We start from the raw sequence: 17,927 nt of genomic DNA, 5'->3' as shown, positions 1-17,927 counted from the left end.
TCCAATGGAATATCAGACTTTATATAGTTAGGTTAAAAAGCACTTGGGTGAGAGCAAAACAGGATGTAAAACTTACAACTGGTTGCAATAAAAGCATCACTAACAACAAGCTATCCCAATTCACACCCAGGGTACGTATGTAGGCACGTATGCATGAAGGATTCAAACTGATTTTTTTCCCCAACTCCACGATCGTATTTCATAAATTTCAAAATTTCAACAGACTTTCATTTCAGGGCATCTGTGTTCCTCATACCTTATGGATCAGAAGCTGAGATCTGATTCTATAGTATCTTCCCCAATACTTGACACACAGTAAGCACTTAAATGCCACAATTAAGATTATCATCATTATTCAAACACTACATTGTGCTCTCTGCGAAATACTGAATTTTTGCTTTACTTGGACTTAGTTTTATCTCTTAAATGAAAGAGAAAGACATCAAACCTTTGGACCATTGGGGCAGGGATACTTTCCACCAGGAGGAATCCAATCACTTTACCTGCTTGTCTGGTCTTGCACGGTTTCCCCATTCTACCCTCTTAATGAATGGGGAAATAGGGAAGCAGAGGCCCAGAGCAAAGACATTGAAGACAAAAGGTGGAGGAAGCGGGCTAAAGGGGGGAGGGTTAACTTCAATGCCGAACAAGCAGCTCTCTTTTATAAGCCAAGACTCCAAGGACAGTGGCCGAAGCAAAGACGGTGGACAGTCCGACGAGCTTCAGGAATCCAGGGACCGAGGGCAAGTTTCTCTCCCAGAAGGTGGTAGTGATAGGACGGGCTGGGACATCCTGAAGGAGGGAAGATTCAACGTCAGTGTCAGTCCCCGCATTGTGAAGGGCCGAGGGTGGAAATGCAGAGCTCAGCTATAATGTAGTGAAGCCGTTCAGATGTTGCAATGTAGCATCCCAAAAATCTAAAATAAGGCGACATGATCTACCTGTCTTTTGAAATTTGGAAAGTGTCGGTGGTAGAAACTTCAGTAGCCTATCTGAAGCCTCGGATCAAATGAGGTGCCTACAGGGAGAAACAAATTGGACCTGGCACTATGCTAGTCCACGATTTTGGAAAGAAGCAGTGAGCTCCCTTGGGTAAGGTCAAATGAAAGCTCGTTTGGGGCTGTTCATTGTTTCCAGGTGCTTAGTACAATGCTCTGCACACAGTAAGTGTTCAATAAATGCATACAATTGATTGACTGACTGATCACCAGGGCCAGTTTCAGAAGGTAAGAGAGGTAAGCAGTTGCCTCAGGGATGCAGCCAGGGATGTACCCAAAATAGTGGCAATATCAGACCTATTTAAGATGGCCACCATAAAGGCACAACTTCAGAGGGGACAGGGCAGTACTGAAGAGGTAATACAGAATCTGTCCCCCTCCACCCATCTCTGACGGTGCTCCCATACAGTCACTATCTTAAAAGATTTCTCAGTTCCAGATGGAGACATGCCACACAGGTGTCATGTCAGAGGGGACACTCAGGGCTCTGCTGCTGTCTGTGAGGGTGGGGCTGGATTGTCTCCATGGAGACAGCATTCACGGCTACAACTGGTGGACTCTACTCCCAAAGGGCCTCATGCCATGATGGCTCCCAACTGCCTCCCCTAGGCTGGGAGTGGGAGAAGGTGGCTGGAGTGGTCCGAAAGGACCCCTCTAGAAGTCTCCTGATACAGAACCAGGAGAGCACTACTGCTCCACAGCAGGACTCCTCTGCAAAACACTGCACATGCCATCAACACGCAACTTTGTCTCCAGCATCGAATGATTGCCATCACATGTCACTTGGGCAGAGGGCTGGGGTGGGAAGAAAACTGATTTCTTGCAAAAGGGCCCCATAAAGTCTAAAGCCAGTCCTGATTAGCACAGGGCAAATCCCCAGACTCAGTCATCTGTCACTAAATCCTTCTGTGAGGATGTAGACTCTGCTGCTTATGAAGTCAGTATTCACATCCACAGTTGTCCTGGGGAGAAGCATTCTGAAGTGTGTGTGATGGGTATGCAGGAGGAGAGGAAGGTAGAGAGAGAGAGAGGAGGAGAGAGAGAGAGAGAGAGGGACAGAATGAGAATGTGTATATGTGTTCATGCCATCCTTTAAAATGTACCTGATCTGATTTGAATGGAACGTATTTTTCCACAAAGAAAATCACCTACCACTGACTCTGGTTCTGGCTTCCAGATTTCATCCTCTGGAATTTTCCCCATAGCACTCAGCACCTGGAAGGGGGAAGAAAGACTTTTCGCAGTGAATCATGATAAATTTCAATCTTCATTGTAAAAAGAAAAAAAATCTCTGTCCAGAGGGATGACATTTGTTAAAAAGTAGGCCCAGGCTAATTTTTAGAAGTTTCATTCCAGTTCTGTAGGCAAGGAACTGGTGGGGTTCTAGCAAGTATTTTGAGTTGGAAAGAGAAGGAAGTCCTTCTCAGGAATTAAGATAAATGTGGCTCTAATAATATTAATAATAATTGTGGCATTTGCTAAGCCCTTAATATGTGCCCAGCAATATACTAAACCCTAGGGTAGACACAAATAATCATCTAGAACACAGTTCATGTCCCATTTGGGGCCCAGAATCTAAGAGGGAGGGAGAACAGGTATTGTATCCCCATTTTACAGATGAGGAAACTGACACACAGAGAAGTTAAGTGACATGCCTGGGGTCACACACAGGCAAGTGATGGACTGTTGGCCACGTGGCATATCACTGCCAATTATGGTGGCCTCTTCTTAGAAGACTGTTTTTCTACAGAAGTTAGTTCTTTGAGACCAGTTGTAAAAGCTTGAGGAGAAAAGAACCAAAAAGAAAAAAAGCTTCACTTAAGCTTTCTGCTAGAAGGGCAATCCATCGCTCGCCACAGAAGGAATGGGGTTGCCATCTCCCCAAGTCTGCCTTGGTCCACAAAGCATGTGGGCCTATCCCTATCCACTGGCCAAACTTAACCTCCCTCCCACCCCTGGCTGTAGCCCTAGTGTCTGCTATTGGAGAGGAGCCTGGTGGCTGGGCCTCGCACTCCCCGCTTTCTGGCTGGACCTCTACTTCTCTGCCTTCTTGGATACAGCAGCTGGGCCCGTCCCAGAAATGCATCCAGAACCACCCTGCAGCTTGGTCTGCTGATTCCCCAGCCACCTGTCCCCCCTATTCCCATGCCTGTAGCCCTCTGCATTTCTGCAGATTGCCCCCCTTCGTGAGAATACCTACAAATACACACACACATGCGCATCAGAGCATACCACATCCAGAAAACAACACAGGGATTACCAAAAAACAGAGAGATCTCCAGCTGTGGTACATTTACACACACACACGCAGGTAAACAAACACACTATAACCAGGGACTCCAGGCAGAGGGCAGGACCATAGCTATCCTTGTGCATCCACGTCTGCCCCTTTTGCGGCTTCTTTACCCTGGAAAGTCAGTCTACCGAACTTACTGCGCACTTACTGTGGGCAGAGCACTGTACTGAGCCCTTGGGATAGTACGATTAAACAATATGACACATTCCCTGCCCACAATGAGTTTACAGTCTAGAGGGACCACACAATCTTATCACTGTTAGTGCATGGAGTGCAGGGATGGCAGGGACCAAAGAGGAGCAGCCCTACTGCTTTACCAAAATGTATTTGGGAACTGCTCTCCACAGGTGAGGCTCGCAGAAACCATCCTTTACCTCTCTAGCCGCTCTTTCTCCAGCTTCCACTGCTCCTTCCATGTACCCGCTCCAAGATGTGGCAGTCTCTGTCCCGGCAAAATAAATCCGGCCCTCCGGCTGGCGAATGACCCTTTACAAGGGGAGAGAGAGAGGATTAGACATCTGCATTTGGTCCTGGGGAGGAGGGGGGCAAACTCAATGCTACTGATAAAATGCCAGATAAAAATCTCTTCCCTTACAAGACTACATTTCCACAGCCTGCAGTAATGAGTGACAAGTAATATTTAACTCAGGAAACTCCCTCTGTTAGGTATTTAGAATAATTAAGCTAAAATGTCAGGTTCATATCTGTTAAATAGTCATTTTCAGGATAAATTTGTATCCATGATACTAAGGGCTCACAGAGCAAGGTAAAGGGACCATAATGAACTTACAGTCTAGAGGGGGAGTCACACATTAAGAGACATTAATTAGAAGGACAGACACACAGACAGACCCCTTTAGACAGTGAGCTTGTTATGAGCAGGGAATGTGTCTGTTGTTGTGTTGTATGCTCCCAAGAGCTTGGTACAGTGCTTTGTAAGTGCTCAATAGATATGATTGAATAATATGAATAAATACGCATTTTATAATCCATAGCTTGAAGATATATATATTAAGCATTGTGGGGTTGGGGGTGGGGTGAATATCAAATGCCCTAAGGTCACAGATCAAACTGCATAGACAACCCAGAAGGGAGAGTGAGTCGGGGAATAGAGGACTTAATCGGGGAAGGAGATGTGATCTTAAACCAACACAGGGGGAATGACCCCCAGGCAGCAAAGAATATTTGGCTCTATGACTTCTGCCATTTAAGAGTTCAAATTAAAGCAGGTAGATCTACAGTACCTTCCATACTGAGTCATTATTCCTGGGGGGAAGTAAGTGGTGTAGCAGCCTCCAGAGTACTGCTCCTCACACCAGTTCTTCTCTTCGTAATGCAATGGCTGCAAGACACAATTTTTTTAAATGGTATTTGTTAAGTGCTTACTCTGTGTCAAACACTCTACTAAACGCTGGGGCAAGTTCAAGTTAATTAGGTCCGACACCATCCCTATCTTGAGCGGGGTTCACAGTCTAAGTAGGAGGAAGAACAGGTATTTAATCCCCATTTTACAACTGAGAAAACTGAGGCACAAAGAAGTTAAATGATTTGCCCAAGGTCACACAGCAAGCGATTGGCAGAGCCCAGATTAAAACGCAGGTCCTCTGACTCCCAGGGCCGGGCTCCTTCCACTAGGTCACAGTGCTTCTCTTACAAAGACATCTTGTAAGAGATTCCAAGCAAACTATTAGATCTAATTGATGCAACACCAAACAAGTGCCACTTGTTTTTATAATGGGAAAATTTACACATAGCAGATAAGTAAACACTCTCATATTCCTGTTTATATAGAATGGAGCTTCAGCCATGATTCAAGAGACACTGAATTAGTAGACTAAATCCTCTGTAAAAAAAATACTTATCTGTGACACACTATAAATTTCAGTTTCCCCAGGGTCACACCTCAGTGACAAAACATGATAGGATTTCAGTCGAGAATATGATTTTTGTGATGCATATTTTCTTGGGACCACCTTCCTTAAAACTAAACTAACATCACCTTTAAACCATCCTTATAGCTGAGCTATTCATTAAACATATATGCCCTATCCCCAAATAACCTTCAAAAATGTAGGCTGAAAAAAGAAAGCAGAAGAGTTTTTTCACACAAGACCTCAGCAATGATTGAAACTGTAATTTTTCTTGAGAAGGACAAAAAAACAAATTACGGCAGATGATGAACAGTGATCCATAGTGCCCAACTGGAGAAGGAACTCTCAGTGCTGTATTGCTCAATTTTTTTTTTTTAATTGTACCACCCCAACTCAACCCCCTCCATCTTCTCCTGAATTATCAATTCTACTACACAAATTTGTCTGAAAATGAATGTGTTCAATGGAAGCAGTGGTCAGCTAAGGTCCAGAAGGCATCCTCAAAAAACTGGGGGGATTTTTGGAGAATATTTTCCCATGCAGTTAAAAAACTCCATGCTCTCACAGCTGAAGAGATCCATGACTTCGCCAACTCTAGTGTACTGTACTCTCCCAAATGCTTGGTACAGTGCTTGCCACATAGGAAGAGCTCAATAAATCTCTCTGATTAATAATCACTTTCCAATGGTGATTCTGCATTGGGGCATTAGCAGTGCTCATCAGTCAACCATACGTGATAATGCCTAGAACAGTCCGCTTTGAAAGTTATGACAAGGTTCAAAGGAAGTTTGCTTTCACAACTAATTTCGAACTTCATGCTAGATCTCATTTCAAAAGATTTCTAATAACTTTGGGGAAAAAAATAGATTATGCTGGAACAAGCCTTACATGCAAAGCTTCTTCTAGTCCCAAAACCTTGGCGTAGAGTTCACAGAGTTTCTGCTTCCTAGAAGGAAAAAAATAAGACTGAAATGTAGGCCTCCTTTATTTTACCCAGTTTCTTCTAACACCATTTCAAAGTTTCACATTTTTCTTTTCACTACCGAAACTTTTTAAAACACAGTGGGTTTGCTGAGATCCAGCATGGCCTAGTGGATTAGAGCAGGTGCCTGGAGTCAGAAGGACCTGGGTTCTAAAACCAGCTCTGCCACCTGTCTGCTCTGTGACTTTGGGCAAGTCACTTCACTCTGCCTCAGTGACCTCATCTCCAAATGAGGATTCAGGTTGGGAGCCCCATGTGGGACATGAATTGTGTCCAACCCAATTAGCTTGTATTAGTGCTTAGAACAGTGCCTGGTACATAATAAGGGCTTAACAAATACCATAAAAAAAATCCAGTTTGATCTGTTGCATAATGATTGCTGGGAGCAGGGACACTTCGTTGGGGAAGAAGAGATGTGGGGGTTGTTCAATTATTTCCTAATATTCCTTTCTTCTACATGCATTTTTCAAGTTGAAACTGGAGATAGATTCAGAGTTGCAGAACTTCCACCTAGGGATGGAAGGTATTACTTCCATATAGGCGGCAGTGATGCTTAATGGATAAAACACAGAATAGAGCAGTGGATGGCTAGGAACCAGGAGGCCTAGGTTTGAGGCCTAGATCTGCCACTGACCTGTGATCCTTATGCTGGACCTCAGTTCCTCATCTGTAAAATGGGGATATGATGGATTATGAGCCCTGTTCGGGGAGAGGAACTTTTTCCGATTTCATTACTTTGTAACTATCCCAGCACTTCACCACTCTGTAAGTGCTGATTCCATGCCATAAGCAGGGAGGAAATACATATTATTGTTTAGATTTGTTCAAAGCCCTTAGTACAGTGCTCTGCACATAGTAAGTGCTCAATAAATACCACTTATTGACTTTAACCAAAGATCAAGCAGTGCAACCACTCAGTAATCGTTGCCTTCATGACATTCCTATGGATCGTCTGGGAACTGCTAGAATTTTCTCAATTGCCAGATTTTCTAACAGCTAAAGGAAAAAAAAAAATCCTAGAAACTATCTGAAATGACTTTGATTTCTTACCTTTCTTCTTTGGAGAGACTTGCAAGTTTTCTGGCTTTGTTGGTGAACATAAATCTAAAAGAAAAGATTACAATAACTGGAAGAGTATTTTTGAAAACAGGAAAAGTTTCATTAGCTCCTGGTGGGCAGGGATCATGTCTGCCAACTCTATTGTACTGTACTCTCCCAAGCTCTTAGTACACTGCTCTGCCCACAGTAAGTGCTCAATAAATTCCACTGTATCTCCGTCTTGACTATCACACCACCGAACCCTTATACAATTCCTCCTTATTGTAATTCCTGATCTGGAATTCCCTCCTCTTTCACGTATGGCAGCCCACCACTTTCCCCACCTCCAAAGCTTTACTAAAATTACATCTCCTCCAAGAGGGCTTCCCCAACTAATTCCTCATTTCCCCATTCCCTCTCCCTTTCATGTTGCCCATTCACTTGGATCGGTACTCATTAAGCACCCTCAGCTCTCACCTTGTGCAAGTCACTAAACTTCTCTAAGCCTCAGTTTCTTCATTTGTAAAACTGGTTTGCAATATCTTTTCTCTCTCCTAATTAGGCTGTGAGTCCCTTGCGGGAAAGGGACTGTTGTCTGACCTAATTATCTTGAATCTAACCTAGCACTTAGAACACTATTTGACACCTAGTAAGTGCTCAACAAATATTATTATTACTATTATAAGAAAGGACCACCAACTGTGCAATGGTCTCACCAGCTCCCCTTGCACACACCGAAAAAGCCTCACCATTAGCACTTGGCTTTAAAAACCAAAAGACAGGAACAGATATGGAGGGGCCCATATTAAAAATGGGTTGATTTATATTGTTTTCACTTTCCCCGGTTTTCCAAATAATTCTCTTGGGTAAACCGAAGATTCAGTCACCTCTCAATCATCCACCTGGCAGACTTCGCCAGCAGATTTGGAAACTGTTGTCTGTTACAGGCCTGTTTACTCTTCAGCCTTAACCAATTCCGTGGACCTGCAGGCTTTAACAATGTTCTCCCCTGGACTCCTCTCACTTCTTCCCACTATTTAGCTACCCCCTTCTTCCACAGTTATTTAACCTTCCTCTCTCCTTTAATAATGTGGCTAACCCCAAACAGGCAAAACCAATCTTTTGGGACCACAGTTCTATTCTTCAGATAGGAGTCCTTTGGCAAACAATGAAATCCACTTGGTCCTTTGCAAATTTAGGTTTAAAGACTTGCCACTTCCTTGATGCTCTAAGTCAATTAATCAATAGGATTTATTGAACACTTAAGTGTATGCAGAGCATTTTACTAAGCACTTGGGATAGTACAACAGAGTCGGTAGGCACATACTCTGCTTACAACAAGCTCACAAGTCATGAAAGACTGCCCACAATGAGTTTTGTTTCCTATATATATATATATATATATATACACACACACACATATGTTCTGTCTCACCTACTAAACGCTAAGCTCCTTGAAGGGCCTGGTTCATGTTTACCAACTCTACTGTATTGTAGTCTCCCAAGGTCTCAATACAGTGCACTCTGCACAGTAAGCACTCAGTAAATACCACTGATTGATTGATTGCCCCTGGGAAGGCATGTTTCATTGGTCTTACCCTATAATGGCAGGAAAAGAGCCATCAGGTTTGGTGTCATCCAGCGTCAAGCCAACTGCAGCTTCCTCACCTTGAATGACCATGGAGCCACAAAAGTCTAGAAGGCACCAAAAGTTCAAAGACGGAAGGAGAAAATAAGATCAAACATGAGTTACCATCGCAATCACACCCCCCTCACGAACACTCTGCTGTGAAACATTAAATTCTCATTATAAGAATCTTTGAGCTCCCTGTGCAAATTTATAAAAAAATAATATCCAAGTTCTATTTTAAACCTAAAGATCCTTGGATTGTTGGGGTTTTTTTGGTACAGTTCTACATCCATGGAAGCATTGCTATATAACTACCTACCGTGCTTCCTCCAGAAAGGTTCTTGGTAATAAACTATACACTTGATAACACATCCCAGAGGGACACGGCTAATGAGCTGGTTTCTCATCATCGGTAATGGCGGATTGTAATGTATCTTCATGCCCAAAGTTGGAGGAACTGCACTAATAACGTATTTGGCCTGGAAGAAAACAGAGAAATCAAGAGTTCAAGGCTTGCAGTTCACGTCGGGCACCTTTCGATAGGATTTTAAATGAAAGCCTTCCCCAAAGGATCGTGATTCCTTCTTTCCCTCTCTTCTGGGTGGGAGTGCACTTCTCAGAACTCTTCGTTCAACAGAAAAGCTACCACCAAATCTGTGCCTCTGCAATTTCCTTCCCAGGTTAAGTGTGAAAGCTTATTGTGGGCAGGGAATGTGTCTGTTATATTGTCCTCTACAAAGTGCTTAGTACAGTGCTCTGCACACAGTAAGCCCTCCATAAATATGACTGACTGTTGATGATGATGATGATGGACTCCTGTTTTATGATGGATAAGCCTTAGACATGAGATTTCAGGATGGAGAACCTGCATGAAAGAATTGATTCTAGTGATTGTGATTTCTGAGATGCCTCTCCCACCCTTTTGTCCCAAAACATAAATAACAGGGTTGTGTTCCACAGGTCAGAGTTTGGGGTTGAGACTGAGGACTGCACAGGAAAACCATCTCAAGGAATGGCTGTAATTGAGGTAAGAATGGAGTCCTCATTTCCTTATTGCCATTACTCGATGTATGACGTATGATTACTTAATGGATGATGGTGATTACGAACAATCAGTCAAAAGTACTTATTGATCACCTACTCAATAGGGAAGCAGCGTGGCCTAGTGGACAAAACATGGGTCTGGGAGTCAGAAGGACCTGGGTTCTAATCTTGGCTCTGCCACTCTTCTGCTGTGTGACTTTGGGCAACTCACTTAAATTTCTTTGTGCCTCAGTTCCCTCATCTGTAAAATGGGGGTTAAGACTGTGAACCCCATATGGGACAGGGTCTGCGTCCAACCTAATTAACTTGTATATACCCCAGTGCTTAGTTTAGTACCTGGCACATAGTAAGTGCTTAAATGCCGTAAAAACTACAATGTGTAGAGCATTATTCAAAGTGCTTGGGAAAGTACAATAGAATTAGTAGGCAAGGTCTCTGCCTTTAGGTAGCTTACAATTCAGCAGGAAAGACACACTGAAATCAATCAGTGGCATTTATTGAGTGCTTATTCTGTACAGAGCACTTGTACTAAGCACTACCTATAAAATAAATTACAGAAAGAGAGATGACCATAAGAAAATATAGAATCACTGAGAAAATAAGCCCTAGTTCCTAATATATTTTCTTAAATTGAGCCCCAAGCAAAAATTTATGGGTTTTCCCAGGAAGAGGGAAAAAAATGTGAATTATTTAAAAGCATTGTGAAATGTTTCTGAACTGCTCCAAGCTTCAATCAATATTTGGTGAGAAAAGAGAAAGACTGCCTTATATTTTTTACTTTGGTTTGTTAATTATTTACCTCATGGATCTCATGGTTTAATGTCTCCACGATGACACTGTCACCTGATTGATCAATGCGGACTACAGGCCGCTCCAGCTTCACTCTGTCTCCCAGGCATTCCATTATCCTCTCGCTTATCTGGCCAGAGCCCCCAACAAACTTCCTCTCCTGGAAAAGAAAGTCAGAGGAATAATTCCTCGAGTGTGGAAGATGGGATAGGATGGGATCTCTGCGGGTAGGCTAAAAACAGATGGGGGACCCTAGAAAGAGATGAGAGGGAGAAGGAAAGGAGAGAGAGAAAGAGAAGAAGAAAGAGAAAGAAAGAGAGAAAAGTCAGAAGGACCTGGATTCTAATTCTGGCTCCTCCACTTGTCTGCTGTGTGACCTTGGGCAAGTCACTTCTCAGTGATTTAGTTACCTAATCTGTAAAATGGGGATTAAGACTGTGAACCCCCATGTGGGACATGGACTGTGTATATCCTGATTAACTTGTATCTACTCCAGTGCTTAGTCCAGTGCCTTGGCACATAGCGAGTACTTAACAAATACCATTAAAACAAAAGCCCAGGGACTGCAGAAATAAGAAGAGAAAGAGAAACCAACCCATTATCTCCAACATGGCTTCCACCTCCACCACCACCACTGCATCTACCCAAGGAAAGGCAGTTTGGGCAAATAAAACCCAGTTGGAACTCTTTGCATCCAGAGGTCTCAGAAACTCTAATCCAAGCCCAGTACTAAGCTCCCAGTGCTTAGTACACTACCTGGCACACAGTAAGCTCTTAACAAATACCACTTTTTTTTTTTTAAACCCAACTTCAGAGGGCTATCAAGGCAAGGCTATCAGGATATCAAGGTTATCCTCCTTGACCTCTCTGCTGCCTTTGACACCGTCGACCATCCCCTCCTCCTCCATACCTTATCTCACCTTGGCTTCACGGACTCTGTCCTCTCCCGGTTCTCCTCTTACCTCTCTGGCCGGTCATTCTCGGTCTCCTTCGCTGGAGCCTCCTCCCCCTCCCATCCTTTAACTGTTGGAGTTCCTCAAGGGTCAGTTCTTGGCCCTCTTCTGTTCTCCATTTACACTCACTCCCTCGGTGAACTCATCCGCTCTCACGGCTTTGACTACCATCTCTACGCAGATGACACGCAGATCTACATCTCCGCCCCTGTCCTCTCCCCCTCCCTTCAGGCTCGCATCTCCTCCTGCCTCCGGGACGTCTCCACCTGGATGTTGGCCCGCCACCTAAAACTCAACATGAGCGAGACTGAGCTCCTCATCTTCCCTCCCAAACCCGGTCCTCTCCCAGACTTCTCTATCACCGTCGATGGCATGACCATCCTTCCTGTCTCTCAGGCCCGCAATCTCGGTGTCATCCTTGACTCGTCTCTCTCGTTCACCCCACGCATCCTATCCGTTACCAAGACCTGTCGGTTTCACCTATACAATATCGCCAAGATCCGCCCTTTCCTCTCCACCCAAACGGCTACCTTACTGCTACGGGCTCTCGTTATATCCCGGCTAGACTACTGTGTCAGCCTTCTCTCTGACCTCCCTTCCTCCTCTCTCGCCCCGCTCCGGTCTATTCTTCACTCCACTGCCCGGCTCATCTTCCTGCAGAAACGATCTGGGCATGTCACTCCCCTTCTTAAACAACTCCACTGGTTGCCTATCGACCTCCGCTCCAAACAAAAACTCCTCACTCTAGGCTTCAAGGCTCTACATCACCTTGCCCCTTCCTACCTCTCCTCCCTTCTTTCTACCACCTACCCCGCACGCTCCACTCCTCCGCCGCCCACCTCCTCACCGTCCCTCGGTCTCGCCTATCCCGCCGTCGACCCCTGGGCCACGTCCTCCCGCGGTCCTGGAACGCCCTCCCTCCTCACCTCCGCCAAACTGATTCTCTTCCCCTTTTCAAAACCCTACTTAAAACTCACCTCCTCCAAGAGGCCTTCCCAGACTGAGCTCCTCTTCTCCCTCTACTCCCTCTGCCACCCCCGCTTTACCTCTCCGCAGCTAAACCCTCTTTTTCCCCTTTTCCCTCTGCTCCTCCACCTCTCCCTTCCCATCCCCACAGCACTGTACTTGTCCACTCAACTGTATATATTTCCATTGCCCTATTTATTTTGTTAATGAATTGTACATCGCCTTGATTCTATTTAGTTGCCATTGTTTTTACGAGATGTTCTTCCCCTTGACTATTTATTGCCATTGTTCTTGTCTGTCCATCTCCCCCGATTAGACTGTAAGCCCGTCAAACGGCAGGGACTGTCTCTATCTGTTGCCAACTTGTTCATCCAAAGCGCTTAGTACAGTGCTCTGCACATAGTAAGCACTCAATAATACTATTGAATGAAAGATTATCAAGACACTTGACCAAAAGAAAACCAACCCTTTCACTGAAAGCATTTGGGTGAGTTGAAATGATTTCCCCCAGGGAGGAGACATGTCTTTTGGAAGGGGCATTTCTCGGTACCTGTCCTCCATTGGTGGTTGAAATGATGCGGGTGGTGCCTCCACACTGCTTCACGTACCACAGGAACCAGAGAGCGGACACTTCGTGGGGCTCAGCGGTGACACAGATATTCACAAAGAAAGTGGCGAGATCCTTCGCGGACCTGAATGGGCAGAAAGAACAAGGAGAGCAATCCAATCACTCCCAAGGCAGGACCACCACCTTTGTATTTATGCAGCGATGGAATGAGCCTCGCTGACGCTGCTGAATATATGGCGTTGATTACCCCAAGCGGACAATGTCGGTTGGAAGGTTAGTACAGCAAACAGTGCCTTGAAGTGGCTGAGCAGTGTTGTACACTATCCCTAGTGATCCCAGGGATATGTTGTTACATAATAATGTTATATTGTACTGTCCCAAGCGCTTAATATAGTGTTCTGTGCACAGTAAGTGCTCAATAAATCCAAATGAATGAATGAAACCTAGGAAGTTAGGCTTCAACCTGCTTCTCTCATCTTCCTCCTCATCGTCAATGATGTTGACTGAGCACTTGCTTTGTGCAAGGCACTCTACTCCTCCTCATGGTCAATGGTATTTATAGAGCACCTTGCTGGGTGCAGAGCACTGTACTAAGTACTTGGAAAAGTATATTAGTGTCAGTAGACACTGTCCCATCCCTCAAGATGGGGAGAGTTGGTGGGAGTGTTTGTCTTTACCCCCTAAACCGGGGGAATTAAGCTCCTTTGGGTGTGCAGCACTACTGCCAGAGTGTCTCAAATCACCTGGACTGAAAGAGGATGTGGTGTGCAATATTTTAAGTTAATGATTAATTTTTAACTTTTGATAAACAATGGCTTCCCACCAGTAGTGTTATCTGAAGGCTGCAGCTCAACACCCATGGGAAATGAGGTTTGATTCTGGTTAAATGATTTTTTCTTAAAAGAGGGTTCACAGAAGAGGATGATGGGGGAATTAAAGCATTTCTTCAAACTATTCCTTTCCTTCTGGTAAGAGACTGAAGGGCTGAAAATAGCAATTTCTTGGGTAAATTAGGATAGCTTTACCTATTCTTTTCTCTACTTTGAAAAAAAAATAATGAGAAGCAGCTTGGCTTAATGAAAACCTAGGAGTCAGAAAGCTGGGTTCTAATCCTGGTTTCACCACTTACCTGCGGTGTGATCTGTGGCAAGTCAGTTCATTTCCCTGTGCCTCAGTTTCCTCATCTGTAAACTGAGGATTCAATACTTGTTCTCTCTCCTATATAGGCTGTGCCAAGCACTGAACTAAGAGCTGGGGTAGATACAAGTTAATTAGATCAGACACAGTCCCTGATCCACATTGGTCTCACAGTCGAAGGGGGAGGGAGAACAAGTATTGAATCCACATTTTACAGATGAAGAAACTGAGCCGCAGAAAAGTGAAGTGACTTGCCTAGCAGGCAAGTGGCAGAGCCAGGATTGGAACCCAATTCTTCCGACTCCCGGGCCCATTCACTTTCCACCAGAGCACACTGCTTCTATCAAGCCGAGCAAATCCCGTGCTGTGATTGCCCCCACCTCATTGGCAGTGAAATGATCTCAGCTGTTTGATTTTAACAGTTTGGTAAATATTTGAGGCCCTCTCTCAGAGGCTGGGGCCTGAGGGTGAGTGAAAGACATAGATTATGGATTATGGTGTATCTCACTGTGTCCAGCAAGTCTGGTCAAGCAGTTCTTTCATTGTCATCTGGTCCCATTGTTCAGCGAGGGGAGCCTTCCATGGGGCGTCACTTGGAATCTGCAAGAACCGAGAAGCAGTCGACGGAGGGATTTGACCAGTTTAACTGGGGAGCAGTCAGAGAAGTGAGGGCATCTGTTGTGTGTCCATGAGGTGCAAACACTGTACTATGTGCTTGAGAAAGCACACCAGCAAGAAAAGACCCATACCCTGCCTGCAGGAGCTTATACTCTAGTGTGGGAGAATGGTATTTAGAGAAGGAAAATCATTGTGGTATTTGTTAAGCACTGACTACATGTGAAGCACTGTACTGAGCACTGGGAGAGATATAAGATAAACAGGTAGGACACAGTCTGACAGAAAAGGGAAAGAAGCTGTGATTTACAGAGTCTAAGAGAAGCGGTGGGGCCTAATGGAAAGAACACAGTTCTGGGAGGCAGGAGACCAGGATTCTAATCCTGGCTCTGCCACATGCCTTCTGGATGATTTTGGGCAAGTCATTTCACTTCTTTGTACCTCAGTTTCCTCATCTGTAAAATGGGGATTCAATATTTGTTATCCTCTTTGACTGTGAGGTCCATGTGGGACAGGGATTCTGCCCAACGCAATTAACTTGTATCTATCCCAGAGTTTAGAACAGTGTTTGACATATAGTAGGTGCTTAGATTCCATAATAGTAATAATAATATATCTGCCTGTGTTAAGCACAGCATTTAGCACATAGTAAGCTTTTAACAAATACAGATAGTCAATTATGACTATTACTATTAATAAAATAATCACTTCTGAATTCTGATGAGTGAGGGGTTTTCCTTATTGAGTGACTCCCCAAGAAACGGTCAAGCACACACTCATCTTGCTGTGGGCAGGGAATATGTCTACCAGATCTGTTGTGTGGTACTCTCCCAAGCGCTTAGTACAGTACTCTGCACACAGTAAGTGCTCAATAAATACAAACTGATTGATTTTCCTAAATCAGCTCTTGTGAACCTCTGAGCATTTTCCTGTAATTTTATACAATCAGCCTCAACTTTAAAGAAACACTTTCAAATTACAAATTCTATAATTCAGCACGATGTATTGAATTAGAATTCTTAATGAGAGCAGTCTTCATCTGGAAAATGGGAAAATTATGGCTTGCATTTTAAAAAATATGTAGCTACAACCATTCACTAAATTATTCATTCTCATTACTCTATTTGTAAGTATGGTTATGTCTGTCTGGCTTCTGGAGTTAAAACAACACAAGAGTAGCAGCACTGCCTGACCTGTAGCTACCTCAGAAACAACTGTGCTTGTATAGTCAATTTAACAAGAGAAAGCATCCATCTTTAAACTGGACAGCCTGGCCTGAGGAAACTTACTTCCTGTCCCATCACATCCATCGTCCTCCACAGGTTATTGTGATCTAGATAGGCGATGGGGTTCCATGGTGTGGGCAGCGGACCTCTGAAAGGGTGAGACTTGCCCTGCAATAGACAAGATGGAATAGGTTCATGCAAATACTTTGGAAAAGATTCATTTGGAAAAATACCAGATTATTGGATGACCAAAAAAATAAATTTTGCTTAATTGGAGCCATGCAAGAAGTATTCCTGAAAGTATCAACCTATCAATAAAAACATTGATAAACACCATTGACTGACTGAAAGGATCTCCTCTTAACAATACAGAACTGTTCCTCTCCTCTACTCAAGCCCTTCCTTAATTTCTCTACATGTTTTTCTTTGTCATTTTTCATTGTCTGTTCTTGAGAAAATAAGAAATCAGTCCAACAGTGGGGGAGGCCACTTCAAGAAACAGAATTTCTGCATCAGCCTAGGCACCCATAATGCCCCTTGACACTCACCTCACCCCCACAGCATATATATGTCCACATCCTTATTCTCATTGCTTCCTCTACTATGTGTAACATAATTTAATGTGTTTCCTTTACTAGACTGAAAGATCCTTGAGGGCAGGGATCATGTCTACCAACTCTATTGCGCTCTCCCAAATGTTTAGTACAGTGCTTTGCACACAGTAAGTGCTCAATAAATATCTCTGAGGGACTGATTGATTGAAAGTAATTCTGCTCCTTTATTCACCTCACTATTGCCCTTCCTTCTGCCCAATTTAGGAAAGGTCCTGGGACAAAAATCCTAAACCCAAGTGATCTGCCCAGACTCACTGAAGTGGTAGCAAATAGCCTGGCCTAGTGGAAAGCCTAGGAGCCAAAGGTCCTGGGTACCAAACCTGGCTGTACAACTAGCCTGTTGCATGACTTTAGGTACATCACAGTTCACAGGAGCTGACTGAGAACTGCAGTGATAAAACATTAAAGGCTGAATAATTCGACTCCTTTCCTGCCCAAGAGATATCACAGGTCCAAATGCTCCTGACAATAATTCAGCAGTTCCATCAATCGGCGATGTTTACTGAGTATTTACTGTGTGCAGAGTCCTGTACTAAGTGCCTGGAAGAGTACAATACACAGAGTTGGTAGATAAATTTCCTGCCCATTTCACCAATAAATAGGGTAAGTCCCACCCTAGGAATAGAAATGAAAGGATACCCAATTGGTCTCTGGAAGGCTTATTTGTTGGGGCCGGAGAAAGGATTTTTCTCTGAGAAAAGCACAGAAAGGTGTTTTAATTTGTCAGAAATCCTGCATTTATAATTGTAGCAAGCTGATCTCTGGTTATTCAGAGTTTTTTAAGTGTTCATCTCAGACTCCACCTGCCTACCTTTGTCTACATCTCTCTTTCTTGTGACCAAATCACCCTCTATCACCTCTCCCAGCCTCAACCCAACAATCTCCCCACAACTGACTCATCCAACTCCCAACTCTGACACTTGGGTGGAGCCAAAACCATCTAACAATTAAGGAGATGCAGTGTATCTGAGAACAGCAATCGTGACTTAATTCTATTGTGCTCTCCCAAGCCTTTGGTACAGTGCTCTGTTCACAGTGGATGCTCAAATATTGTTTGGTGGATACCCAGGACTGTCTTGTTGGCCCAAGGTTTCCAAGCAATCATGTCAATGGAGTCTATTCTGGAGTTGCCTTCAGCACATCCTTGTACCTAATGATAATAATAATAATAATATATGGTATTCGTTAAGCACTTACTAT

The 17,927-nt window shown here is 44.0% G+C and overlaps 1 protein-coding gene across 1 annotated transcript in view; it reads right to left on the bottom strand.

The window, feature by feature from the left end:
* Positions 1–17,927, bottom strand: part of LOC100081953 (amine oxidase [flavin-containing] B) — a 45,627-nt gene continuing 27,700 nt past the window's right edge. The window contains exons 4-15 of the mRNA XM_007667235.4: positions 16,177–16,281; positions 14,781–14,872; positions 13,118–13,259; positions 10,659–10,808; positions 9,135–9,294; positions 8,784–8,880; positions 7,198–7,251; positions 6,054–6,111; positions 4,539–4,636; positions 3,669–3,780; positions 2,151–2,213; positions 1–792 (exon numbers count right to left, since the gene is read on the bottom strand). Coding sequence (XP_007665425.3) covers positions 637–792; positions 2,151–2,213; positions 3,669–3,780; positions 4,539–4,636; positions 6,054–6,111; positions 7,198–7,251; positions 8,784–8,880; positions 9,135–9,294; positions 10,659–10,808; positions 13,118–13,259; positions 14,781–14,872; positions 16,177–16,281 — 1,287 coding nt within the window. The 3' untranslated portion in view covers positions 1–636. The remainder of the gene's footprint in view (positions 793–2,150; positions 2,214–3,668; positions 3,781–4,538; positions 4,637–6,053; positions 6,112–7,197; positions 7,252–8,783; positions 8,881–9,134; positions 9,295–10,658; positions 10,809–13,117; positions 13,260–14,780; positions 14,873–16,176; positions 16,282–17,927) is intronic.

This window comes from Ornithorhynchus anatinus, chromosome 18 (genome assembly GCF_004115215.2).
Source record: "Ornithorhynchus anatinus isolate Pmale09 chromosome 18, mOrnAna1.pri.v4, whole genome shotgun sequence".
NCBI classification, from domain to species: Eukaryota; Metazoa; Chordata; class Mammalia; order Monotremata; family Ornithorhynchidae; genus Ornithorhynchus; species Ornithorhynchus anatinus.
Note: the sequence above shows the minus strand (reverse complement) of the source record. Positions and strands in the feature narration are given on the sequence as shown.